Source organism: Mustelus asterias, unplaced genomic scaffold (genome assembly GCF_964213995.1).
Source record: "Mustelus asterias unplaced genomic scaffold, sMusAst1.hap1.1 HAP1_SCAFFOLD_184, whole genome shotgun sequence".
Classification (NCBI taxonomy): Eukaryota; Metazoa; Chordata; class Chondrichthyes; order Carcharhiniformes; family Triakidae; genus Mustelus; species Mustelus asterias.
This window is the reverse complement of record NW_027590182.1, coordinates 244419-271642: the sequence shown is the minus strand read 5'-3', so window position 1 is coordinate 271642 and position 27224 is coordinate 244419. Positions and strand designations below refer to the sequence as shown.

The 27224-nt window shown below is 46.3% G+C and overlaps 4 protein-coding genes, 1 long non-coding RNA gene and 1 pseudogene across 5 annotated transcripts in view; 1 reads left to right on the top strand and 5 right to left on the bottom strand.

The window, feature by feature from the left end:
• The window catches only part of LOC144485303 (uncharacterized), a 461444-nt gene that overhangs the window by 372203 nt on the left and 62017 nt on the right, over positions 1–27224 (bottom strand). The window lies entirely within an intron of this gene.
• LOC144485284 (uncharacterized) overlaps positions 1–27224 on the bottom strand; it is a 283279-nt gene that overhangs the window by 221206 nt on the left and 34849 nt on the right. The gene's annotated exons all lie outside the window — the stretch shown is intronic.
• The window catches only part of LOC144485283 (uncharacterized), a 64624-nt pseudogene continuing 42399 nt past the window's right edge, over positions 5000–27224 (bottom strand).
• Positions 8774–10705, bottom strand: LOC144485289 (uncharacterized). The gene is made up of 2 exons (XM_078203496.1): positions 10532–10705; positions 8774–9913 (listed from the first exon to the last, which is right to left on the bottom strand). The coding sequence occupies exon 2, from the start codon at positions 9802–9804 to the stop codon at positions 9367–9369; it is 438 nt and encodes a 145-aa protein (XP_078059622.1). The 5' UTR covers positions 9805–9913; positions 10532–10705; the 3' UTR covers positions 8774–9366.
• LOC144485280 (uncharacterized) overlaps positions 10177–27224 on the top strand; it is a 67023-nt gene continuing 49975 nt past the window's right edge. The window contains exons 1-3 of the mRNA XM_078203488.1: positions 10177–10193; positions 13131–13791; positions 18404–18795. Of these exons, the coding sequence (XP_078059614.1) occupies positions 10177–10193; positions 13131–13791; positions 18404–18795 (1070 nt within the window). The remainder of the gene's footprint in view (positions 10194–13130; positions 13792–18403; positions 18796–27224) is intronic.
• Positions 24189–26116, bottom strand: LOC144485295 (uncharacterized). Its single transcript, XM_078203504.1, has one exon. It carries the CDS (start codon positions 25766–25768, stop codon positions 24845–24847), a length of 924 nt encoding a protein of 307 aa, XP_078059630.1. The 5' UTR covers positions 25769–26116; the 3' UTR covers positions 24189–24844.

Here is a 27224-nt window from a genome sequence, read left to right as displayed (position 1 = left end):
TCTCCCCTCTCACCTGAAATCTATGCCCTCTAGTTTTAAACTCCCCTACCTTTGCAAAAAGATATTGACTATCTCGCTGATCTATTCCCCTCATTATTTTATAGACCTCTACAAGATCACCCCAATACAGTTTTTTTTTTTAACTGGTCGGTGCAACATCGTGGGCCGAAGGGCCTGTTCTGCGCTGTAATGTTCTATGTTCTATGTTCTAATACCTCCTGCGCTCCAGAAAAAAAAGTCCCAGTCTATCAGTCTCTCCTTATAACCATCAAGTCCCTTTAGCATCCTAGTAATCTTTTCTGCACTCTTTCTAATTTAATAACATCCTTTCTATAATAGGGTGACCAGAACTGCACACAGTATTCCAAGTGTATTCTTACCAATGTCTTGTACAACTTCAACAAGACGTCCCAACTCCTGTATTCAATGTTCTGACCAATGAAACCAAGCACGTCGAATGCCTTCTTCACCACTCTGTCCACCTGTGACTCACTTTCAAGGAGCTATGAACCTGTACCCATAGATCTCTTTGGGGAGAGTAAAAAAAACAATGCGCTACCATTAACTGAGTGAGTCCTGCCCTGGTTCAATCTACCAAAATGCATCACCTCGCATTTATCTAAATTAAACCCCATCTGCCATTCGTTAGCCCACTGGCCCAATTGATCAAGATCCCGTTGCAATCCGAGATAACCTTCTTCACTGTCCACTATGCCACAAATCCTGGTGTCATCTGCAAACTTACTAACTATGCCTACTAAATTCTCATCCACATCATTAATATAAATGATAAATAACAGTGGTCCCAACACCAATCCCTGAGGCACACCGCTGGTCACAGTCCTCTAGTTTGAAAAACAATCCTCTACAACCACCCTCTATCTTCTGTCATGAAGGGGCAGCGCTCTGAAAGCTTGTGGCTTGTGCTACCAAATAAACCTGTTGGACTTTAACCTGGTGTTGTGAGACTTTTTCTGTCATCAAGCCAATTTTGTACCTATTTGGCTACCTCACCCTGGATCCTGTGAGATTTAACCTTATGCAACAACTTACCATGTGGTATCTTGTCAAAGGCCTTGCTAAAGGTCATGTAGAGAATATCAACTGCACTGCCCTCATCTACCTTCTTGGTTACTCCTTCAAAAAACTCAATCAAATTTGTGAAATATGATTTTCCACTCCAAAGCCATGCTGTCTCTAAATGTCACTCAAATGACTATCTCTAATCAGTCCTTGTGTCTCTAAATGCCTGTAGATCCTGTCTCAAAATACCTTCTAAAAATTTGTCAGAATTGTTGTTTACTCTTAGAAACATAGAAACATAGAAAAACTACAGCACAAACAGGCCCTTCGGCCCACAAGTTGTGCTGAACACATCCCTACCTTCTAGACCTACCTATAACCCTCCATCCTATTACGCTCCATGTACTCTTATCAGAGAATCGCGGGGTCACTGTTTAAAAAACAGTGCTGCCCATAGAGACAGAGATGAGATGTTTTTCTCTCAGTGGGTTGTGACTCTTTGGATCTCCGTTCCTCAAAAGTGGAAGTAGAGCCTGATTTCAATGAGATATATCTCTTGGGGCTAAAGGGATATTATGGGGTGGGGGGTGGGATTAGGGTATTGAATTTGAGGATCAGCCATGACTATAATGAATGGCAGGGAATGCTCAAAGAGCTGAATGATCTACTTCCGCTTCTATGTAAACATGAGGAGCCTGGGGCTGAAGTGTAACCAAAAGACTATAAGACATAGGAGCAGAATTGGGCCACTCAGCCCATCGAGTCTGCTCCACCATTCAATCATGGCTGATATTTTTCTCATCCCCATTCTCCTACCTTTTCCCCATAACCCCTGATCTGCTTATTAATCAACAACCTATCTATCTCTATCTTACAGACACTCAATGACCTGGCCTCCACAGCCTTCTGCAACAGAGTTCCACAGATTGACCACTCTCTGGCTGAAGAAATTCCTCCTCATCTCTGTTTTAAAGGATCATCCCTTTAGTCTGAGGTTGTGCCCTCTGGTTCTAGTTTTATCTACTTGTGGAAACATCCTCTCCACGTCCACTCTGTCCAGGCCTCGCCATATCCTATAAGTATATTCCTCCTCAACCTTCTAAACTCCAACGAGTACAAAAGCCGTGTAACCGCTTCATGTAAGTTCTCTGGGATGCAACCTCTCACACTGAATGTGTACATAGAAACATAGAAACCCTACAGTGCAGAAGGAGGCCATTCGGCCCATCGAGTCTGCACTGACCACAATCCCACCCAGGCCCTACCCCCACATATTTTACCCGCTAATCCCTCTAACCTACGCATCCCAGGACTCTAAGGGACAATTTTTTTTAACCTGGCCAATCAACTTAACCCTCTGGTTCTAATTTTTGACATGACCCATCAACTTCTCTCGGCTGCAAACGTGAGGTGCAGCCTGGGAGTGGGTGAAGCTGTTTGAAAATCTATTGCTCATTGTTGATATGCATTTGGACCCGATGGGTGCATTAGGACCCGGTGGGAGCAGAAACACAAGACCCGCCCACTCACGGTTGCGTCATCAAGACACCAGCGCGTGCGCTCTGCTCCCCGCTGGATCAAGATGGCGGCCGTTAACCTGAGCTTCGTCTCGGGAAAAAGACCTGAAGCTGCAAACACGGGACCTACGGGCTCATATTCGAGGTTTGAGGCCTTCACCAGATATTTAGAAACCTTCTACGTCCATCCGCCGCTTCCATTGCTCCCTCTATGTTTCTGCATCCTTACCGGCTGCTGATGAGACACAGGAACTTCTCTCCAGTCGCTGTCACCTACACTGCGAACGCCGTTCCTTACTGCGCATGTGCATCTCTCCCATGCAAAGAATAGGGAACTCTTCCTATTGGTCCGGGCCCTCATTCAGTGCGATTGGCTGGAGGACCAGCCGCTCCCGCTCGGTCCTCCAGTCCCGCCCCTCATTCACTACGATTGGTTGGGGGACCAGCCCCGCCCCCTCTTCCTATTGGTCCGGAGCTGCCGTCAATCAATCCCCGGGCATTGTAATGTGGAGCATGCGCAGTGTCATTGCTGTCCTTGGCGCTTGTTTGTCCCGGAGAAGCGGAGTCAGCGTTAGGCGGTGGCTGGGAGGATTTGGAAACACTTTGTGGATCCGCAAACCCTTCAGAATCATTGTCAGCTCCCTGGTTTGCAGCTGCGGGGCTTCTCCCTCCCTCCCGGGAACAGGCCCAGGTTAACGGCCCCATCCTGGCTCAGCCACTGGAGGATGGTTCACATCAGAGGATGGGGGAGGGGGACAATAAATAAGAGGTTACACTTTGGCCTCAAATCAATGAGGACTCTGATCTCTGGGAAGGAAGGAAACCCTGGGAGGTGGGCGGGGAGGGTTCACAAACACCCGCTGGAGGCCCCAACACCCCCATCAGACCCATTGGTTTTATTGTCAGTCTGCAGACAGGAGCTGGAGAACTGAATCCATGATGTGGAGATGCCGGCGTTGACTGGGGTAAAGACAGTAAGAAGTTTAACAACACCAGGTTAAAGTCCAACAGGTTTATTTGGTCGCAAATGCCACTAGCTTTTGGAGCGCTGCCCCTTCGTCAGGTGGAGTGGAGAAATGCTCACAAACAGGGCATACAGAGACACAAACTCAATTTACAGAATAATGATTGGAATGCAGTCTTTACAGATAATCAAGTCTTAAAGGTACAAACAATGTGAATGGAGGGAGCATTAAGCACACGTTAAAGAGATGTGTATTGTCTCCAGACAGGACAGCCAGTGAGATTCTGCAAGTCCAGACAAGCTGTTCGGGTCAATGCGCCTAACCAGCACGTCTTTCAGAATGTGGGAGGAAACCGGAGCACCTGGAGGAAACCCACGCAGACACGGGGAGAATGTGCAAACTCCACACAGACAGTGACCCGAGCCGGGAATCAAATCTAGGTCCCTGGCGCTGTGAAGCAGCAGTGCTAACCACTGTGCTCCCGTGCCTCCCAAAACATTAAATCTGTTTCTCTCGCCAGAGGTGCTGTCAGACCCGCTGTGTTTTTACAGCACTTCCTGTTTGTATTTATGAGTTCAAGAGTCAGGCCAGAAGGAAATTTAAAGACAGTTTGGCCCGGTGGGCGAATGGAAGAGAGGGAAGGAGCAGAGGCAGCTGGTCAGATTGTCTCAATCTTGGTGACAAAGAAGCTCCATGAGCTCCTCACACTTGTTGGAGGTGAGGATGGAGGAGACAGGAGAGGGGGAAGCCCTTCAAATGGAACTAACATGTTTGAGGTATTAAAAGCATTCATCACATTGTGTTGAACATAAAGCTTGTGTATTTGAGTTCCACCCAAAATATAAACCTTCCAACCGGGCTCGGATTTATCAGCAGAAACAGACACCAATGAAAATAGTCAGGACCTTGATGTGATTAAGAGCAAAATCCAGTCCTTGCAGTCACTCGTGAACACGCTGGTGTTTCAGCAGGTGAGGTGACTGAGTGAATCCCTTCCCACACACGGAGCAGGTGAATGGCCTGTCCCCAGTGTGAATTCGCTGGTGCTTTACCAGGTTGGATGATTGACTGAATCTCTTACCACAATCAGAGCAGGTGAATGGTCTCTCCCCGGTGTGAACTCGCTGGTGTCTCTGCAGGGTGGATGAATCAATAAATCCCTTCCCACAACTAGAGCAAGTGAATGGCCTCTCCCCAGTGTGAACTCGCTGGTGTTTTAACAAGATGAATGACTGACTGAAGCCCCTCCCACACTCAGAGCAGGTGAACGGCCTCTCCCCAGTGTGACCTCGCTGGTGTTTTAGGAGGTTGAATGATTGAGTGAATCTCTTCCCACACTCGGAGCAGATAAATGGCCTCTCCCCATTATGAATTCTCTGGTGTTTCAGCAGGTCGGATGAATCAGTGAATCCCTTCCCACAATCAGAGCAGGTGAACGGCCTCTCTCCAGTGTGAACTCGCTGGTGTTTCAGCAGGATAGAAGAGGTAGGGAATCCCTTCCCACAATCAGAGCATCTGAATGGTCTCTCTCTCGTGTGAACTCTCTGGTGTGTCAGCAGGATTGATGAGGTAGCGAATCCCTTCCCACACTCATGACAGTTGAATGGCCTCTCCCCAGTGTGAACCCACCGGTGTTTCAGCAGGTGGGATGAACAAGTGAATCCCATCCCACACTTGGAGCAGGTGAACGGTCTCTCCCCAGTGTGAACTCGCCGGTGTGTCAGCAAGATGGATGAGGTAGTGAATCCCTTCCCACACTCAGAGCAGGTGAATGGTCTCTCTCCAGTGTGATTGTGTCGATGGGTTTTCAGTTCAGATGGGAATCTGAATCTCTTCCCACAGTCTCCACATTTCCATTGTTTCTCCCTGTTGTGACTGCATTTATGTTTCAACAGGCCAGATGATCGGCTGAATGTTCGTCCACACACAGAACACGTGTATGGTTTCTCTCCACTGTTAACCGTGCTTTCCCCTTCCATGTTCAAAACCCAATGATATTCAGATTACAATAATTTAGGCGATAGCGTCAGATCCTGATGCGACGTTTGGTTTGAGTTTTCTCCCTTCCACTCCTGCACTTCTAATATCCTGTAAAAAAAAAGTCCAAAGTTAAAAATTGAAGCAAATATTTCTCTTGGTTTGAGTTTACTGTGTGTAAATCCTCCCCTTCTCACCCTCTGGAAAAGGAGACTCCAAAATCTATCAATGTCAGTCCAGGATAGAAATTCACATTTTCTCACAGGGACAGTGATAACCGTGCCTGTGTCCTGCCCCCGAGAAAGATGACAGCCATTAACCCAAGTCTATCAGTGTTTCTCCTTCACTATTTCATGTGATGTGGGTTTCATTGCCAAGACCAGCATTTATTTCCTGCCCCTGAGGAGGGCAGTTAGAGACTGAATCGCATGTTGACAAGTCTATGGAGAGACAGCAGATTCCCATGAATAAACAGGATGGGTTTTTTAAATTGTTCACAGCTGTAATGGTTACTCAAGTGAAATTATATTCCAGATTTTCCAGCATTTTATGAATTCTAATTAAATCCCCCCCAGCTCCATGATGGGATTTGAACCCGTCCCCAGAACATTAGGCTGTGTCACTGATGTCACCACCACCTCCCCGATTTTAGAGCTGCTGCAATTACCCCCCGGGTCGGTGCAAACTCGGGCCCGGGGGTTTCTTATTCTGGGTTTGAGGCCTCCTCCACTGGCTGTTTCTGAAGCCTCTGCACCCACTTCCCCGCCTCCCTGCAGCTCCAGCACCCACACTGCGCATGGGCCAGTCCGAATCCGCACAGCGCATGCTCCACGCGGAATCAGGTACTGCGCCTGCGCAAGCGGCTGATATTGTGACAATACGGCACATTCTCTCTCGCTGCGAATGCTGGGTAAGAGCACCGCCATAGGAAGGAGACAATGTTCATCACAAAATTGTATTTTATCATCCAATTACAATCAGAACTATAGGGTTACTATATAAAATTATTAAACCAATTGATACATCTACCAATGTGCGTGGTGGGATTGTCACTGGACGAGCATTCCAGAGACCCAGGGTCCTTTTAGAGTCTACCCCATTCTGCCGTACGTTGCAGCACGACATAGTTGGGTTGGTCACATGGGCAGAACAGTGGTAGATTTCAAAATATATCACCATTCCGTCACAGTCACTGGGTCAAAATCCTGGAATTCCCTCCCTAACCACATTGTAGGTAAACCCACAGCATACGAGCTGCAGCGATGCAAGAAGGTAGCTCACCACCACCTTCTTAAGGGCAACTCGGGATGGCCAACTAGCGACGCCCATGTCCCACAAATTAATAAAAAAATATGGTATTTAATCTTGATAAGTGCGAAGTGATGCTCTTTGGAAGAAGTAACAAGACAAAGAAATAATGAATGAATGGAAGGACACGAGGTAAAATCAGAGGAGCAGATGGATCTTGGGGTACTTATTCACTTAAGGTAACAGAGCAGGTGAATAGGATAAGAAGGCACATGAGACACTTGCTTTTATCAGTCGTGGCATACAGTATAAGAACAAGGAGATAATGTTGGAGGTGTACAGAATGTTGGTTAGGCCACAGCTGGAGTACCATGTGCAGTTCTAGTCACCTCACTCCAGGAAGGATGTGATTGCACTGGAGGGGGTACAGAGGAGATTCACCAGGATGTTGCCTGGGATGGAACATTTGAGCTATAAGGAGACTGGATAGGTTTGGAGTGTTTAGAGCAGAGAAGGCTGAGGGGGACATGACTGGTGAATAAGATTATGAAGGATATGGACCGGGTGAGTAGAACCCTTGGTTGAGGGGTCAATCATGAGGGGACATAGTTTTAGGGTGCCTGGCAAGAGAGTCAGAGGAGAGTTGAGAAAAAAAAATCAGAGGGTGGTGGGAATCTGTAATAAACTGCCTGGGAAGGTAGTGGAGGCTGGAAACTTAACAACCTTTAAAAAGTATTTGGATGAGCACTTGAAATATTATAGCATTCAGATAAGGATATGGGACAAGTGCTGGAAAATAGGATTAGCATGGGGTTTAGTGGTAGCTATTGTTGGTGCAGACTCTGTGGGTCGAAGGGTGTTTTCTGCACTGTATGACTATGACTGTAACTCTCGCTCAGTCTCTTTCACTCGAACAGTCTCTGTGTCTCTATCTATTTCCCTCTTTTGGTCTTTGTTCTATCTGCTCACTGTCTTTGTGCAACTAAATTTCATTGGATTGATTCCTGAGATGAGGCGGTTGTCCTTGGAGGACATTCAGTGGGATGAGTCTGTCCTCTCTGAAATTCAGAATCATGAGAAGTGATATAATTGAGAAGGGAGGGAAAAGGAAGGATCAGGAAAGCAGCAAACACTTGATGTTGTTCCAGGAAAAGTGGGGTCTGGTGGTGTGGATGTCAGGTTTTACACAGCACATGGTCAGCCTGTGGATTCACCCAGGATGAAGAATCTCTGAATGATTCTATTCAAATCACCCGGAGAGGAAGCTTTGAGAGGAACCATCTAAGACGGAGCAGCACATAAAGATATCCAAACACAGAGATCCAAACACACTGTCTCTCCCTGTCTCTTACACAGACATGGGCAAACATAGAGACACACCCACACCCAGACAGACATCTTCATTCATAGACACACACCCACACCCAGACAGACATCTTCATTCATAGACACACACCCACACCCAGACAGACATCTTCATTCATAGACACACACCCACACCCAGACAGACATCTTCATTCATAGACACACACCCACACCCAGACAGATATCTTCATTCATAGACACACACCCACACCCAGACAGACATCTTCATTCATAGACACAGACCCACACAGATAATTCCAGCCGGATCATGTGGAGAATACAGCCCATTCTGACTAATACTGGAGATGAAATAACAGTGTCTTTACAAACCACAATGTTTGAGAAATACAAGTAACCATTACCCTCCAGGGACAGTGAGCAGTTCTGAGGACCCATTTCCACTCCTTTCTCTAAACTTGAGTCTACATTGAACAACATTTGGAACAGCAGCAATGACAAATCACTAACACGGAGCTGCCTCTTGTCAGCCTGGGTGAAGAGCCCTGCTGGGGGATAGTGTAAATTACAGAACAACATCCCTGGGTAATCAGTGTCTCTTGGTTCTGGAATTACAGAAGATGCTAATTCCCCTCACATTGATGGTCCAGTTAATGAAGAGAATTCTAAGACAGGTTTCAAGCATTCAAGTCATTCAAAAATTAAAGCAAAGTTGATTTTAAAATTTTTTTATAATCTGCTCTGGATATGGTTAACATCAGAGCCCAATAAATATAGTTCAGTTCTGGATGTGATTAACAGCAAACTCCAATCTGGCTGGTGTGTCAGCACGTTGGATGACTGATTGAATCCTTTCCCACTCTTGAAGCAGATGAATGGTTTCTCCCCAGTGTGAACTTGCTGGTTTACAGTGAGAAGAGATGATTGTCTGAACTCAGTCCCACAGTGAAAGCATCTGAACGGACTCGAGTGTGAGCCCGTTGATGGGTCATCAAGTTCCCAAAACTTTTAAAGCACTTTCCACAGTCTGGGCATTTAAAATGTCTCTCGTCAGTGTAAATCCGTTGATGGCAGATCAGGTTAGAAGAGTTAGCGAATTCCTTCCCACATTTGGAGCAGGTGAACGGGTTATCCTCAGTGTGAATCCGTTGGTGTGTCAACAGTTCTGTTGATGTAATGAAAGCCTTCTCACACTCAGAGCAGGTGAATGGTCTCTCTCCAGAGTGAATTCACTGATGAATCAGGAGGTGAAACGACCGGCTGAATTTCTTCCCACACTCGGAGCAGGTGAATGGTCTCTCCCCAGTGTGAACTCACTGGTGTGTCACCAGGTGGGTTGACTGAGTGAATCCCATTTTGCACTCGGAGCAGGTGAACGGTCTCTCTCCCGTATGAACTCGCTGGTGTGACACCAGGTGGGCTGACTGAGTGAATCCCACCTTGCACACAGAGCAGGTGAATGGTCTCTCTCCAGTGTGAATTCGCTGGTGTCTCACCAGGTGGGACAACTGAGTGAATCCTTTCCCACACTCGGAGCAGGTGAACGGTCTCTCCCCAGTGTGACACCGTCGATGAATTTCCAGCTCTGATGGGGAACTGAATCCCTTGCCACAATACTCACATTTCCACAATTTCTCTCCATTGTGACTGCATTTATGTTTTGACAGGCCAGATAAATGGCTGAATCCTGGTCCACACACGGAACACGTGTACAGTTTCTCCCCACTGTGAGCGGTGCTTTTTCCTTCCATGTTCAAAATCCAATGATATGCATATTACGATAAATTGGGCGACTCTGTCAGATCCTGATGTGATGTTTGGTTTCAGTTTTCCGACTGCAAATCCTCACCTTTGAATATGCTGTGAAATTGATTTAAAAAAGAAAAAAGGGAGTGAGAGAGAACCCACAAAAACACAAAGGCAGGTTGTGAAATGGAGCTGAATGAATCTGGTAATTTGTGGGGCCGGCACTGGGAAAAAGAGACCAAGAAAACTGATGGATTGTCATAAAAACCCAATTGGTTCACTAATGTCCTTCAGGGAAGGGAACCTTTGAGCCAGTCTGAACGTATACAAGACCAGAGCTTCAAGGTGAAGAGGCAGCGGATGGGCGGGATAAAGAGATGTGGGAGGAGAAGAGGTGAAGGAAAGGATACATCTACAACCAGACAGAAACTCCCAAACCCTCAACCTCCACCATTTAGAAAGACCAGGTTCACAGGTGAATGTGAACATCATCACCTCAAAGTCACACAGCATCGCGACTGGACTGAGATCCTGTCCTGGATGAGGAGAAGTTTCCTCCATTTAAAGAGTGAGAAACATGAAAGGATTGTCTTCAGTCCGTGCTACAAACTCCACCCCGTGGACACTGACACCATCCCACTCTGGTGCTGAAGCAGGCTGTTTACAACCAGGTTCAAATATTTATTTTCTTTCCCGTGCCAAGGCCTATGCCTGGTCTGCCCATTTCCATACCTTTTTAGTAACTTTGTACCAGTTGGGTATAACTGAGTGGCTTGCTGTGCCATATCAGAGGGAATTTAAGATTCAACCAGGGAGCTGACAATGATTCTGAAGGGTTTGCGGATCCACAAAGTGTTTCCAAATCCTCCCAGCCACCGCCTAACGCTGACTCCGCTTCTCCGGGACAAACAAGCGCCAAGGACAGCAATGACACTGCGCATGCTCCACATCACAATGCCCGGGCACTGATTGACGGCAGCTCCGGACCAATAGGAAGAGGGGGCGGGGCTGGAGGACCGAGCCGGAGCGGCTGGTCCTCCAGCCAATCGGAGTGAATGAGGGGCGGGACCTGAAGCATGCGCAGTGCGGGTAATGGCGACGGACGGTTTCCCTTTATCCAATTCCCGATGGGGAACTTTAGAAAATTGAACAACATCAACATCTGTGAGTAAAACACTTTGTTTTCTCCACCTTTCCATTTCTTCTCTCATTCTGGGGGAAATTGGGGACTTGCAGCAACTGAAGGGAAAGGAAGTGAATCCAGGGAGGCTGCAGACTCTGGAAAGGTTGGCCCAGGTCTCTCTCTCTCTCTTAAACCAGAAAATGATCCATTTCTGCCCACTGTTTGCTGTTAGCCAATCTTCTATCCACGCCAATATGTTATCCCCGCAGCATGAATTTTTATTTGCTGCAATAACCTTTGATGTGGCACCTCATCAAATGTCTTCTGGAAATCTGAGTACAGCGCATCCACCGGTTTCCCTTTATCCAATTCCCAATGGGGAATTTTAGAAAATTGAACAACACATCAACTATCTCACTCTGTTAAGACCCGAGAATGAAGCCCAGCAGGACCCGAGGACTCATCAGCCCACAGCTCCAACAGTTTGCTGAGGACTACTTCCCTGGGAATTGTGCTTTTTCAGAGTTCATCCCACACTTCTGTTTTCTGATTTCCAGCTGTTTCTGAGTTTTAACTGTGTCCTCTATTGTGAACACCGAGGCAAAATACTTGTTCAATTCATCTCCCAGCTCCTTATTTTTCATCATCAATTCCTGGACTCACTTTCTATTAGACAGTTAAGAAATGAGGTCGAGCAAGTGACTGAAATGTCAGTCAGGGAGCACTATTGGGAGCACCAATAGTTTCAAAATAGTTCTGGAAAAAGATGGGACAGGTCCACAGGTCAAGGCCCTAAACAGGAGCAGGGCCACTTTTGTGGGCATTAGGCAGGATCGAGCAGATGTCGATTCGGTGAGTTTGTTTGAAGGGAAAGGAATGACTGGCAAATGGGAGGTTTTAAAAGTGTGATATCAAGAGTCCAGGGGCAGTATATTCCTGTTAAGATGAAGGGAAAGAATGGTAAATTTAGGGATCTCTGGCAGACAAGGGACATTGAGGCTCTGGTCAGGTAAAAGAAGGAAGCAGACATTGGGTTTAGGCAATTGGGGACAAGTGAATCACTCTGACTATAAAAAGTGTAAGAAAATACTGAAGAGGGAAATCAGGAGGACAAAAAGAGGGTATGATATGGATCTGGCAGGTAAGATTACAGAAAATTCCAAGAGGTTCCATAGCTATATTAAGAGTAAAAGGGTGGCTAGAGAGAGAATAGATCACCTTAAAAATCAGTATGGCCATCTGTGTGTGGAGCCACAGGAGATGGGTGAGATTTTTAATGAATACTTCTCCTCTGTGTTTACTGCGGAGAGCACCATGGGTGCTAAAGAAATAAGGGAAACAAGTGGTGATGTCTTGGGCACACGCATGTTACTTGGGAGGAGGTATCTGCAGCCTTATAAAAGCAAATTACTGCGGATGCTGGAATCTGAAACCAAGAGAGAAAATGCTGGAAAATCTCAGCAGGTCTGGCAGCATCTGTAAGGAGAGAAAAGAGCTGATGTTTCTTGTCTAGATGACCCTTTGTCAAAGCTCTGAAACATCAGTTCTTTTCTCTCCATACAGATGCTGCCAGACCTGCTGAGAATGGGGAGAGAGTGTGTGGGATGGAGATTTCCAGCTTTTGGGGAATGAGAGAGGAAAGAATGTTCCATAGAAATTGTCTGTTCTGAATTTCTATCCTGTATTGACACTGATGACTTTTGGAAACTCATTTTACAGGATATTGAAAGAGGAATCACAGGCCGAAATCTCAAACGTCACGTCTCGATCTGACAGAGTCATATTCCTTGGGACCTCAATATCATCGGATTTTGAATCCAGAAGGAGAAATGATTGTCCAGTCTGTCGATTTGAAAAGATTTGAAATGTCAGTGAGTGAAAAAGCATCAACACACTGCCACACTCGAGTGAGAGTGTTCCAATGCACTGACTAAAGAGCTTTAACCAATTACACAGTCTGAATAAATATCACACCATTCACAGCGGGGAGAGACTGTAATCTTGTTCTGTGTGTGGACGAAGTTTCAACGAATTGTCCACTCAAGAGAGACGTAAGGACACCTGCACCATGGAGAAACCATGGAAATGTGTGGACTGTGGGAAGGGATACAGAGCCCCATCTAAGCTGGAAGCTCATCGGCGCAGCCACACTGGGGAGAGGCCATTCATCTGCTCTCAGTGTGAGAAGGGATTTAATCATTTACCCAGTTTACAGATACACCAGCGAGTTCACATTGGGGAGAGGCCATTCACCTGCTCTCAATGTGGGAAGGGATTCAGTCAGTTATCTGACCTGCAGAGACACCAGCGAGTTCACACTGGGGAGAGGCCATTTACCTGCTCTCAGTGTGGGAAGGGATTCACTCGGTCATCCCACCTGCAGAGACACCAGCGAGTTCACACTGGGGAGAGGCCATTCACCTGCTCTCAGTGTGGGAAGGGATTCACTCGGTCATCGCACCTGCAGAGACACCAATGCATTCACACTGGAGAGAGGCCATTCAACTGTTGTCAGTGTGGGAAGGGATTCACTCAGTCATCCACCCTGCGGACACACGAACGACTTCACACTGGGGAGAGACCGTTCACCTGCTCTCAGTGTGGGCAAGAATTCACTCAGTCAGCCGACCTGCAGAGACACCAGCTACGTCACACAGGGGAGAGGCCGTTCACCTGCTCTCAGTGTGGGAAGGGATTCACTCTGTTAACCCACCTGCAGAGACACCAGCGAGTTCACACTGGGGAGAAACCATTCATCTGCTCTCAGTGTGGAAAGGGATTCGCTCAGTCATCTGACTTGCAGACTCACCAGCGAGTCCACACTGGGGAGAGACCGTTCACCTGCTCTCAGTGTGGGAAGGGTTTCAGAGTTTCATCCCGGCTGCTGAGACACCAGCAAGTGCACGAGGGGTTGGATTCTGCTGTTATTGTTTCTGCTCTCAATTACATCCAGGACTGCATTTTGTTCATTCTCACAGTTGGTCAATGGGGAGGGTCAGAGGGTTTCTTTGTGCTGGACTGGCCGGTCTCAGCCTCCAGTGGGCTGATGCTCTTTGAGTCTTTTTGCGAATACCTGGTTTCAAATGTCACAAGGATCACAGAGTGACAGGGTGTTAGGAAGTTTAGAGATATTTAGTCAGAAGAAAACAGAGGTTGGCAGTGCAAAGGTACATTTCTGAATGGAGGGCTGTGACAAGTGACATTCCTCAGCGATCAGTGCTGGGACTTTTGCTGTTTGTAATATATATAAATGATTTGGAGGAAAATGTAACTGGTTTGATTGGTAAGTTTGTGGACGACACAAAGGTTGGTGGAATTGCGGATAACGATGGGGACCGGCAGAGGATACAGCAGGATATAGATCAGTTGGAGACTTGGGCGGAGAGATGGCCGATGAAGTTTAATCCGGACAAATGTGAGGTAATGCATTTTGGAAGGTCTAATACAGATGGGAAATATACAGTAAATGGCAGAACCCTTAAGAGTATTCATAGGCAGAGGGATCTAGGTGTACAGGTACACAGGTCATTGAAAGTGGCAATGCAGGTGGAGAAGATAGTCAAGAAGGCATATGGCATGCTTGCCTTCATCGGCCGGGGCATTGAGTTTAAAAATTGGTAAGTCATGTTGCAGCTTTATAGAACCTTAGTTGGACCGCACTTGGAATCTAGTGTTCAATTCTGGTCACCACACTACCAGAAGGATGTGGAGGCTTTGGAGAGGGTACGGAAAATATTTATCAGGATGTTGCCTGGTGTGGAGGGCATTAGCTATGAGGAGAGGTTGGAGAAACTTGGTTTGTTCTCACTGGAACAACAGAGGTTGGGGGGGGGGGGGGGGGGCGACCTGAAAGAAGTCCACAAGATTATGAGGGGCATGGACAGAGTGGATAATCAGAAGCTTTTTCCCGGGGTGGAAGAGTCAATTACTAGGGGCATTGGTTTAAGGTGCGCGGGGCAAGGTTTAAAGGAGATGTACAAGGCAGGTTTTTTACACAGAGGGTGGTGAGTGCCTGGAACCCGTTGCCGGGGAAGATAGTGTAAACAGATACGATAGTGACTTTTAAGATGTATCTTGACAAATATATGAATAGCATAGGAATAGTAGAACAGTACAGCACAGAACAGGCCCTTCGGCCCACAATGTTGTGCCGAGCTTTATCTGAAACCAAGATCAAGCTATCCCACTCCCTATCATCCTGGTGTGCTCCATGTGCCTATCCAATAACCGCTTAAATGTTCCTAAAGTGTCTGACTCCACTATCACTGCAGGCAGTCCATTCCACAGCCCAACCACTCTCTGCGTAAAGAACCTACCTCTGATATCCTTCCTATATCTCGCACCATGAACCCTATAGTTATGCCCCCTTGTAATAGCTCCATCCACCCGAGGAAATAGTCTTTGAACGTTCACTCTATCTATCCCCTTCATCATTTTATAAACCTCTATTAAGTCTCCCCTCAGCCTCCTCCGCTCCAGAGAGAACAGCCCTAGCTCGCTCAACCTTTCCTCATAAGACCTACCCTCCAAACCAGGCAGCATCCTGGTAAATCTCCTCTGCACTCTTTCCAGCGCTTCCACATCCTTCTTATAGTGAGTTGACCAGAACTGCACACAATATTCCAAATGTGGTCTCACCAAGGTCCTGTACAGTTGCAGCATAACCCCACGGCTCTTAAACTCCAACCCCCTGTTAATAGAGGGATATGGTCCCCGGAAGGGTAGGGGGTTTTAGTTCAGACGGGCAGCATGGTTGCTCCAGGCTTGGAGGGCCAAAGGGCTTGTTTCTGTGCTGTAATTTTCTTTGTTCTTCGTTCTGTTTGGAACATCCCAAATGCCCATCCAATTTCCTTTTTAATTGTTTATTGTCTCCACTTCCTCCACCCTCATAGGCAGCGAGTTCCAGGTCATTAACATTCGCTGCATCAGAATATTCTTCCTCACATCTCCCCCCCCATACCCCTCCATCACCCCCTTGCATCCCTGACCCAAAACAAGAAATCTGTGTCCCCCCTCGTCCTTGTCCCATCAGCTAATGGGAACAGCTTTTCTTTGTCCACCTTATCTAAACCATTGTAAACATGTTGTTCAAACCCAAACCCCGGAAATGAACTTCCCGGTTCCCCCCTTTGTACCCAATGGAGCGGCAGCTTGTAGTGTTAGACCCGGGCTGACTGCCGCCATTGAGGCTGCATGTGGGAGGCCGGCAGGGATTGTGATCGGAGAGGGAAGCCCTGACGTCACAATGGAATGGGTGAGCGTGTGACGTCACAATGGAATGGGTGAGAGTGTGATGTCACAATGGAATGGGTGAGGGTGTGACGTCACAATGGAATGGGTGAGGGTTCCTGATGAGCTGAGACAGGGCTGGAGTCGGGCGATGGCACTGACATGTGACCCGATGGCACAGTGGTTAGTGCAGCTGCCTAACAGCGCCAGGGACCCGGGTTCGATTCCAGCCTCGGGTCGCTGTCTGTGCAGAGTTTCTACATTCTCCCCGTGTCTGTGTGGGTTTCCTCTGGGTGTTCCGGTTTCCTCCCACAGTCCAAAGATGTGCCGGTTAGACGGATTGGCCATGATAAATTGCCACTTGGTATCAGGGGGAATTAACAGGTAAATATGTGGATAGGGCTTGGATAGGGATTGTTGTCGGTGCAGGCTCGATGGGCTGAATGGCCTCCTTCTACACTGTATTTTATTATTCATTACTTTAAATTAATTACTATTAATGCTTCTATGAATGAAGGTGGTCTTGATGATGATGTGGACATGTGGCTGGAAGCTCATCTTGAGATGAACTATTTCACCCTGGTTGTGAACAGCCTGGTTCAGCCTCAGACAGTTGCCAGGAGGAGAGATAAAGTTGTTGGTGAGGGAGTGGAGTTTGTAGTGGGGACTGAACACAATGGGTTCAGTCTTCCCAGTATTTAAATGAAATAAATTTCTGTTGTTTCAGTACTGGATGTCAGACAAGTCAGGATGGTGTGTGGGTTGGAGAGGAACTTGGAGCTGATGGTGTTCACAGGGTTTGGAAATTCTGTCAAAGTTCCTGTTGAGTTGTTGATGAATAAAATCTCTCTCCTCACCTCCGGCCTCTCCTACTTCTCTCTGTTTCCACTCAGAGTGTGGAGATGCCGGCGTTGGACTGGGTAAGCACAGTAAGAAGTCTCACAACACCAGATGAGAATCCATTGATATGGATGGAGATTTACAACTTTTTGGGAATGAAATAGGAAAGAATGTTCCATAGAAACTAGAATTGTCTGCTCTGAATTTCTATCCTATATTAACTGTGATGACTTTTGCAAACTCATTTCACAAGATTTTGAACGAGGAATCACAGGCAAAAATCTCAACTGTCACATCGAGACAGAGTCATATTCCTTGGGATCTGAATATCTTGTAATATGGAACTGTAGCTACGTTATATCTTTCCAGACATCTCTTCCCTCAGAGGACTGTTAGTCTTTTGGATTTCTCTTCCACAGGGACCAGTGGAGGCTGAGGATCATTGAATATATTCCAGTTAGACAGATTTTTGACTGACAAGAGTGTCAAAGGTTATGGGGAACAGACAAGAAGATGGAGCAAAAGCTAAGATGTGGGGGGATTTCTTCACTCAAGGATGTGGTAAAGATTTGGAATTCTCAACCCCTGAGGACAGTGAAGCCTCAGTCATCAACTATTTTCAAGAGTTTGATTGATTGGTTTCTCGATATTGAGGAGATCAAGGGATATGGGTTTAGTGTGGGGAGAATGATGCTGAGGTAGATGAACGAATTATCTCATTGAATAGTTTAAAAGGCTCGATGAGCCAAATGGCCGACTGCAGCTCCAATTTGTTATGGTCTCTGTGTCCAGGACAGGAAGCAGTGAGCATGGATCTGTCAATCAGCCTCAATCAGCACCTTCAGGAGAATTGGGAGGGTGAATATTAGATACAGCAGAGTGAGAATGGAGGGAATGTGTGTGGGATGGAGATTTACAGCTCTAGGGAAATGAGAGAGGAAAGAATGTTCCATAGAAACTAGAATTGTCTGTTCTGAATTTCTATCCTGTACTGACACTGATGACTTTTGTAAACTTGTTTTACAGGATATTGAAAGAGGAATCACAGGCCGAAATCTCAAACATCACGTCAGATCTGACAGAGTCATATTCCTTGGGAGCTGAATATCATCGGACTTTGAATCTAGAAGGAGAAATGATTGTCCAGTCTGTTGATTTGAAAAGATTTCAAACATCAGTGTGACTGGAAAAGCACCAACACATTGCCACACTCGAGTGAGAGTGTTCTAGTGCACTGACTAAAGAGCTTTAACCAGTTACACAGCCTGAATAAATACCACACCATTCACAGCGGGTAGAGACGGTACCCGTGTTCTGTGTGTGGACGAGGCTTCAACTGATTGTCCACCCAAGAGAGAGGCAAGGACACCTGCACCATGGAGAAACCATGGAAATGTGGGGACTGTGGGAAGAGATACAGAGCCCCATCACAGCTGGAAGCACATCGGCGCAACCACACTGGGGAGAGGCCATTCACCTGCTCTCAGTGTGGGAAGGGATTCACTCGGTCATCCAGCCTGCAGACACACCAGCGAGTTCACACTGGGGAGAGGCCATTCACCTGCTCTCAGTGTGGGAAGGGATTCACTCGGTCATCCAGCCTGCGGGCACACGAGCGCATTCATACTGGGGAGAGACCGTTCACCTGCTCTCAGTGTGGGAAGGGATTCGGTGATTCATCCAGCCTGCTGAGACACCAGCCAGTTCACACTGGGGAGAGGCCATTCACCTGCTCTCAGTGTGGGAAGGGATTCGCTCAGTCATCCAACTTGCAGGCACACCAGCGAATTCACACTGGGGACAGGCCATTCACCTGCTCCGTGTGTGGGAAGGGATTCACTCAGTCACCTCACCTGCTGAAACACCATCAGGTTCACGAGTGACTGCAAGGACTGGATTTTGCTGTTAATCACATCGAGGTCCCAACCATTTTCATTGGTCTCTGTTTCTGCTGATGTTAATAAACCCGAGCCCAGTTGTAAGATTTGTATTGTGGATTGTCTTGTCTGAGTCCTGAACTCGTAAATAAAAACAAGAAGTGCTGTAAAAACTCAGCAGGTCTGACAGCATCTCTGGAGAGAGAAACAGATCTAATGTTTTGACACTGAAGAAGAGTCACATTCAACTGGAAACATTAATTGTTCCTGTCTTTACAGATTCTGTCAGACTTACTGAGATTTTGCAGCAACTTCTGTTTTTAGAATGACGGTGAATGCTGGATACATGAATCAGAGATTGGTGTAAAACTGGGATCTGCTCCTAAATCAAAGTGAAACAGCAGGTTAAAGTTTCCAGTCTGAAAAGTACCATGGTTATTATACTATATCTACCATTTTAAGGCTGGTTTTAACTTATTTAAAATAAACCTATTTAATATATATTTGTTAAAGTCAGTATTAAAATACGAGTTGGATGAGTTCACAGGAGCCTGTTAACCGCTGGGACAATTATTCAACAAACATTGTCTGTCCAGACAGAGAAGAAGCTGCAGTTTGTTTGCAGGAATTCCCTGTTTTATTGATGTGTGTGTGTTAGACATCAGGATAACTAAAAATACACAAACCTGGACATCAATGGTGATCTGATTGACAGTTACTCTGGGAATCACTCCCACTGTGAAACTTCAGCACTGACACTGCTGAATGTTGTCGGCTCAGGGAGTGGGACCTCCAGGAGTGGACTGTAAAAAAGCTGGGTTTCAGTCTCCTGACTAATATATGGTGAGGAACCAGAAAAACCCTTACTGAGGAACTGCCTGGGGTTTTACCAGTGTAGGTTCAGGGGCGAATGATTCCTGACTCCCTGAAATGTCTGATATTGAACCCAGTTTGGAACAAGATTCATTCAGTTTCCAGGAGAATAGAGAGAAATATCACCCACAACTGAGAGAGAGAAAAACAGCCACCTTGATCAATGACTTGGATGAAGCCAGAATTGATGATACAAAGATAGGTAGAAAAGCAAGCTGTGAGGTTATTACAAAAAATCTGTAAGGGACACAAATAAGTTACCTGAATGGACAGAAAAATGGCAGATGGAGTATAGTGCGGGAAAGTGGGAGCTTTTCCACTTTGGCAGGAAGAATAGAGAAACAAACAATTTATAAATATACAGAAACTGAAGAATACTGCCGTAGAGAGGAATCTGGGTGTCCTTGTACATGAATCGTGAAAAAATAGGATGAAGGTACAGCAAGTAAAGAAGAAGGCAAATGGAGTGTTGGACTTTACTGCAAGGGGGTAGAGTTTGAAAAAGGGAACTTGCTGCACCTACACAGGACATTGCTGAGATAGCAGCTGGAATACTGTCTACGGTTCTGGTCTCCCTACTTATGGAATGACATGCTTTCATTGGAATGAGTTCAGAGAAAGTTCACCAGGCCCATTCCTAAGATGAAGGTGTTGTCTTTTGAGGAAAGGTTGTGAAGGTGTAGGGGAGAATTCTCCCATCCCACCCACCATAGGAATCGTAGCAGGCCGGGGGGTGGACCACACAAAGGGCCTTTGACCTCGGGGCAAGTGATGCCGCAGAATCCAACTCATCTTTTGGGGAAGGGTTGCACCTATACTCATTGGGTTTGGAAGAATGAGTAGTGAACATTCTGAAACATATAAGATTCTCATGGGCAGTTGACAAGCTAGAGGCCAAGAGGATGATTCATGAAGAGTTTTGAACTTGGTGCCACAGATCTCCAAGGAAGCCAAGGGTATTGTTTTAGCCCTTACAGACACCAATACTTTATCCTCAGTTTTAGGCAGGTTAGTCAGAGGTTTAGTCAGGTGTGGTGAAAGCTTCAACCAATCATCTGGCCTTTTGGAACATAATTTGCAGTCACAGGTAGATACCATGGAAATGTGGGGATTGTGGGAAGAACATAAGAACTAGGAGCAGGAGTAGGCCATCTGGCCCCTCGAGCCCTCATGGCTGATCTTTTTGTGGACTCAGCTCCACTTACACGCCCGCTCACCATAGCCCTTAATTCCTTTACTGTTTAATAATTTATCTATCCTTGCCTTAAAAACATTCAATGAGGTAGCCCCAACTGCTTCACTGGGCGGGGAATTCCACAGATTCACAACCCTTTGTGTGAAGAAGTTCCTCCTCAACTCAGTCCTAAATCTGCTTTCCCTTATTTTGAGGCTATGCCCCCAAGTTCTAGTTTCACCCGCCAGTGGAAACAACTTCCCTGCCTCTATCTTATCTATTCCCTTCATAATCTTATATGTTTCTATAAGATCTCCCCTCATTCTTCTGAAGTCCAATGAGTATAGCCCCAGTCTATTCAGTTTCTCCTCATAAGCCAACCCTCTCAACTCCGGAATCAACCTCGTGAATCTCCTCTGCACCCCCTCCAGTGCCAGTATATCATTTCTCAAGTAAGGAGACCAAAACTGTACACAGTACTCCAGGTGTGGCCTCACCAGCACCTTATACAGCTGCAACATAATCTCGCTGTTTTTAAACTCCATCCCTCTAGCAATGAAGGACAAAATTCCATTTGCCTTCTTAATTACCTGCTGCACCTGCAAACCAACTCCTTGAGATTCCTGCACAAGGACACCCAGGTCCCTCTGCACAGCAGCATGCTGCAATTTTTTACCATTTAAATAACAGTCCATTTTGCTGTTATTCCTACCAAAATGGATGACCTCACATTTACCAACATTGTACTCCATCTGCCAGACCCTCGCCCACTCACATAGATTATCTATATCCCTTTGCAGACTTTCAGCGTCCTCTGCACACTTTGCTCTTCGTGTCATCTGCGAATTTTGAAACACTACACTTGGTCCCCAACTCCAAATCATCGATGTAAATCGTAAACAATTGCGGTCCCAACACTGATCCCTGAGGCACACCACTGGTCACTGATCGCCAACCAGAAAAACACCCATTTACCCCCACCCTTTGCTTTCTGTTAGTTAACCAATCCTCTATCCATGCTAATATATTACCCGTAACACTGTGCACCTTTATCTTATGTAGCAGTCTTTGGTGCGGCACCTTGTCAAATGCCTTCTGGAAATCCAGATACACCACATCCACAGGTTCCCCATTGTCCACTGCACATGTAATGTTCTCAAAGAATTCCACCAAATTAGTCAAACATGACCTTCCCTTCATGAACCCATGCTGCGTCTTACCAATGGGACAATTTATATCCAGATGTCTCGCTATTTTTTCCCTGATGATAGATCCAAGCATTTTCCCTCCGACAGAAGTTAAGCTAACCGGCCTATAGTTACCTGCCTTTTGTCTTCCTCTTTTTTTAAATGTTTGTGATTTTGTGAAACCTGTTTTTGTTGTCTGAGCTGACTGGAATTAGAGCCAGAGCAGGAGTAATCCAGGGGAATGATTTGGAGGTGAAGCAAAATCCAGCAGATGCTGGAGTTCTGAAAAGAACAGACCTGCTGAGTTTATCCAGCATTTTCTCTATTTATTATAATGATTTTGGGACCTGGGTTTGAATCCCACCACGTTTCAATAAAAATATTGATGAGCATGAATTAATTGTTGTAAAAACACATCTGGTTCTCTCATGCCCTTTAAGGAAGGAAATCTGCCGCCCTGATCCAGTCTAACCGACATGTGACTGGATTCACAAACAATTCAAGGGCTGACTGGGTAAACAGGGAATGTCACCATCAGAAAAACCGAGCCCCCTGGAGGGCAGAAGGGTTAGGACAGGTTATGGAGAGGTTAAAACTGTCATCATTGAGAACAACACAGACTTCAATGGAACAACTGGTCCCAAACACAATCTCTTGTAGTTAGTGTGGCAGGGTGTGGTGAATCAGGTTTAAAAAGAGTCAAATTATATATGTTTTCCAGTTTGGACAACCACATTTAATTCTGGGACTGGGATGAGGATATGAATTGGTGTTTGGTGGTAAGATCTAAATCTGTGTATTACGCCAGGAAGCCTTAAACCCAGAGTGAGAATATTTCAAACCAGGGTTCAAAATGAACGGCTGTGGATGGTGAATTCACTCTCAAAAGAAAACAAAGAAAATTACAGCACAGGAACACCCCCTTTAGCCCTCCAAGCCTGCACCAACCACGCTGCCTAACTGAACTGAAACCCCCTACCCTTCTGGGGACCATATCCCTCCATTCACACCCTATTCATGTATTTGTCAAGATGCCCCTTAAAAGTCACGATTGTATCTGCTTCCACTACCTCCCCTGGCAGCGAGTTCCAGGCACCCACCACTCTCTGGGTAAAAAATCTGCCTCGTACATCTCCTTTAAACCTTGCACCTCGCACCTTAAACCTATGCCCCCGAGTAATTGATTCTTCTACACTGGGAAAAAGCTTCTATCCACTTTGCCCAAGCCCCTCACAATCTTGTAGACTTCTGTCAGATCGCCCTCAACCTGCGTCGTTCCAGTGAGAACAAGCCAAGTTTCTCCAACCTCTCCTCATAGCTAATGCCCTCCATGCCAGGCAACATTCTGGTAGATCTTTTCTGTACCCTCTCCACCCTCTCCAAAGCCTCCACATCTTTCTGGTAGTGTGGCGACCAGAATTGAACACTATATTCCAAGTGGGGCCGAACTGAGGTTCTATAAAGCTGCAACATGACTTGCCAAAAGGCCCGCAGAAATTCTGTCTTGGGAGGAACTACTGGAAGAAAATAAATCATTCTGTACATGGGAGAGACAGAAACTGTGAGGACCATCTCCTCCAACCACAGATTCTGTCTCTCCCAATGTTGCTACATCTGCAGAGACAGAGTCTCAAACTGGAGGAACAGCTTTGCCACCTATTTTGAGAAAAGACTCAGCAGCCTATCAGTGACGTGTGGAGGAGTTGTGTCTTCCTGCTACAGAACTAGTTTCATAGCAGTGTGAGCCTCAAAAGGAATGAGCCAACCATCGGCAGAGCTTTCCCCATTCTGCTGAACAAGTCTCGATTATTTTTATATATCTCAGAAGGTGAGGTTTACAGCTCAGGAATTTGAGTAAACAGATATTGTGAACGTACTTACAATCACTTGGGTCGTCACGTTAGAAATTGAGATACATTCATCCAGGTTCATATTCTAAACTGCTTTTATTTGCAGTTTAACGTTCACAGAAAACATACAGAATCCCCGGTCAGAGCTGATCTCAGCTGGTTTAGTGAGGTTATTGATGGGTTATCAATGTAAATCCACACACAATGAAGATCAGAATCGGGAGAGATTTTTCCTGCTCCACCGTCTGAACCAATAAACATCTGATTCAGTTACCTTGTGTCAAATAGTTAGAATTCTCATTTTGGAAAGAGAGTATGGGAGTATTTTTAAAATAAGTTAACAAAAAATATCATTCATAGATTCCAATTTAAAAGATTTAATATATACACAGTCTTCAGTATTTGTGCTATCTTATTCAAAGAAGTAAACTAACAGAAACACAAAAGGTAATGTTACTACGTGACTGCATCACTAATAAAGGAGTTACTGAGAATGGAAAACGATCCCCTGGAAACCAAAAAAATAGCCCTTAAAAATCAAAGAGTAGCTTTCCAGAAAATCTCAATACAAGCATTGAAAATAAATACTTTGTGCCCTGCAGATGGATCTTTCAGAGAATGAATTGTAGATTTTGCCCAAAGATCAAATTAGAATTGAAGCAAAAGTTCTTAACTTTATTCTAAACAGGTTCCTGTTGAGAGTTCTTCAATTAAGGGGGAAGATCATTGGTGGTGCTTTTAAAAAGTGGCATTGCAGCCCTGAAAATCAGTGACACTTCCAGAATATTAAATTCCAGCTAGTTATAGGATTTGTTAACATCAGCAGAAATAAAATATTGTCAGACTGTCAATACTGAACAGCAGCAAAAACAGCAAAATCCAACCCCTGCAGTCACTTGTGAACTTGTTGATGTCTCAGGAGCCATTGTGACTGAGTGAATCCCTTCCCACACACAGAGCAGTTGAATGGCCTCTTAGCGTGAGTGCGTTGGTGAGCCAGCAGGGTGAAAGACTTTGCAAATCCCTTCCCACACACGGAGCAAGTGAATGGCCTCTCCCCTGTGTGAACTCGCTGGTGAGCAGAGAGGTTGGATGACCGATTGAATCCCTTCCCACACACGGAGCATGTGAATGGTCTTTCTGCAGTGTGAGTGCGTCGGTGAGCAGTGAGGTTGGATGACTGCCTGAAATCCTTTCCACAGTCAGTGCAGCTGAATGGCTTCTCTTCAGTGTGAATTTTCTGGTGTCTCAGTAGGGTGGGTAAAACTGTGAATCCCTTGCCACACACAAAGCAAGTAAACGGTCTCTCCCCAGTGTGAATTCGCTGGTGTGCAACGAGGGAGGATGCCTGTCTGAAACTCCGTCCACAGTCAGTGCAGCTGAATGGCTTCTCCTCAATGTGAACTCGCTGATGTGACAGTAAGTGGGATGACCCAGTGAATCCCTTCCCACAGTTGGAGCAGGTGAACGGCCTCTCCCCAGTATGAACTCGCTGGTGTGACAGCAGGTGGAATGACTGAGTGAATCCCTTCCCACAGTCGGAGCAGATGAATGGTCTCTCCCCAGTGTGACTGCGTTGGTGCACAGTGAGTGCTGAAGAATGCCTGAACCTCTTCCCACAGGAGGTGCACGTGAATGGCTTTTCCTCAGTGTGAATTCTCTGGTGAGACCAAAGGCCAGATGACTGAATGAATCCCTCCCCACAGACAGAACAGGTGAACGGTCTCTCACCAGTGTGACTGCGCCGATGATTTTCCAGCAGGGAAGGGTAACTGAATCCTTTCCCACAGTCCCCACATTTCCACGGTTTCTCCATGATACTGGTGTCCTTATGTTTCTCCAGGTTAAACGATCAGTTGAAGCCTCATCCACACACAGAACACGTGTACAGTTTCTCCTCGCTGTGAATGGTGTGATGTTTTTTAAGTCTGCGTAACTGGATAAAGCTCTTTCCACAGTCAACTCACTGAAACACTCTCACTCGGGTGTGCGTGTATCTTGGTGCTTTTTCAGTCACACTGATGTTTGAAATCTTCTCCTCCAGACAGAAGACAAACATTTCTCCTTCCACGTTCAAAGTCTGAGGATATTTAAGTCCAAGTGAATCGAGACTCTGTCTGATTTTGATGTGATGTTTCTTCACCTCACCTGTAAAAGGAGTTTACAAAATTAATCACTGTCAGTCCAGGAGAGAAATTTTGAACAGGCAATTCTAATTCTCTGGAACATTTCTTCCTCTGTCATTCCCCCAAATCTGTAAATCCCTGTCCCACATAACCTCCTCCCTGGGCTGAAATCCAAACCCATCTCACCATCTCTTTCCTCCACTCCCAGTTTTCTCCCTCCCTCTCCTCTGTCTGGGTTCAGTTCTCCAGCTCCTGTCTGCAGACTGACAATAAAACCAATGGGTCTGATGGGGGTGTTGGGGCCTCCAGCGGGTGTTTGTGAATCCTCCCCGCCCACCTCCCAGGGTTTCCTTCCTTCCCAGAGATCAGAGTCCTCATTGATTTGAGGCCAAAGTGTAACCTCTTATTTATTGTCCCCCTCCCCCATCCTCTGATGTGAACCATCCTCCAGTGGCTGAGCCAGGATGGGGCCGTTAACCTGGGCCTGTTCCCGGGAGGGAGGGAGGGAGAAGCCCCGCAGCTGCAAACCAGGGAGCTGACAATGATTCTGAAGGGTTTGCGGATCCACAAAGTGTTTCCAAATCCTCCCAGCCACCGCCTAACGCTGACTCCGCTTCTCCGGGACAAACAAGCGCCAAGGACAGCAATGACACTGCGCATGCTCCACATCACAATGCCCGGGGACTGATTGACGGCAGCTCCGGACCAATAGGAAGAGGGGGTGGGACTGGAGGACCGAGTGGGAGTGGCTGGTCTCCAACCAATCGGAGTGAATGAGGGGCGGGACCTGAAGCATGCGCAGTGCGGGTGAACCAAATAACCCTGTTGGACTTTAACCTGGTGTTGTTTGACTTGTTGCTGTGTTTACCCCAGTCCAACGCCGGCATCTCCACATCAGTGCGGGTAATGGCAGACGGCCGGTTTTAGTTTGGAAGCGAGATCAATGAAGGGAAAGGAATGACTGGCAAATGGGAGGTTTTAAAAGTGTGATATCAAGAGACCAGGGGCAGTATATTCCTGTTAAGATGAAGGGAAAGAATGGTAAATTTAGGGATCTCTGGCAGACAAGGGACATTGAGGCTCTGGTCAGGTAAAAGAAGGAAGCATACATTGGGTTTAGGCAATCGGGGACAAGTGAATCACTCT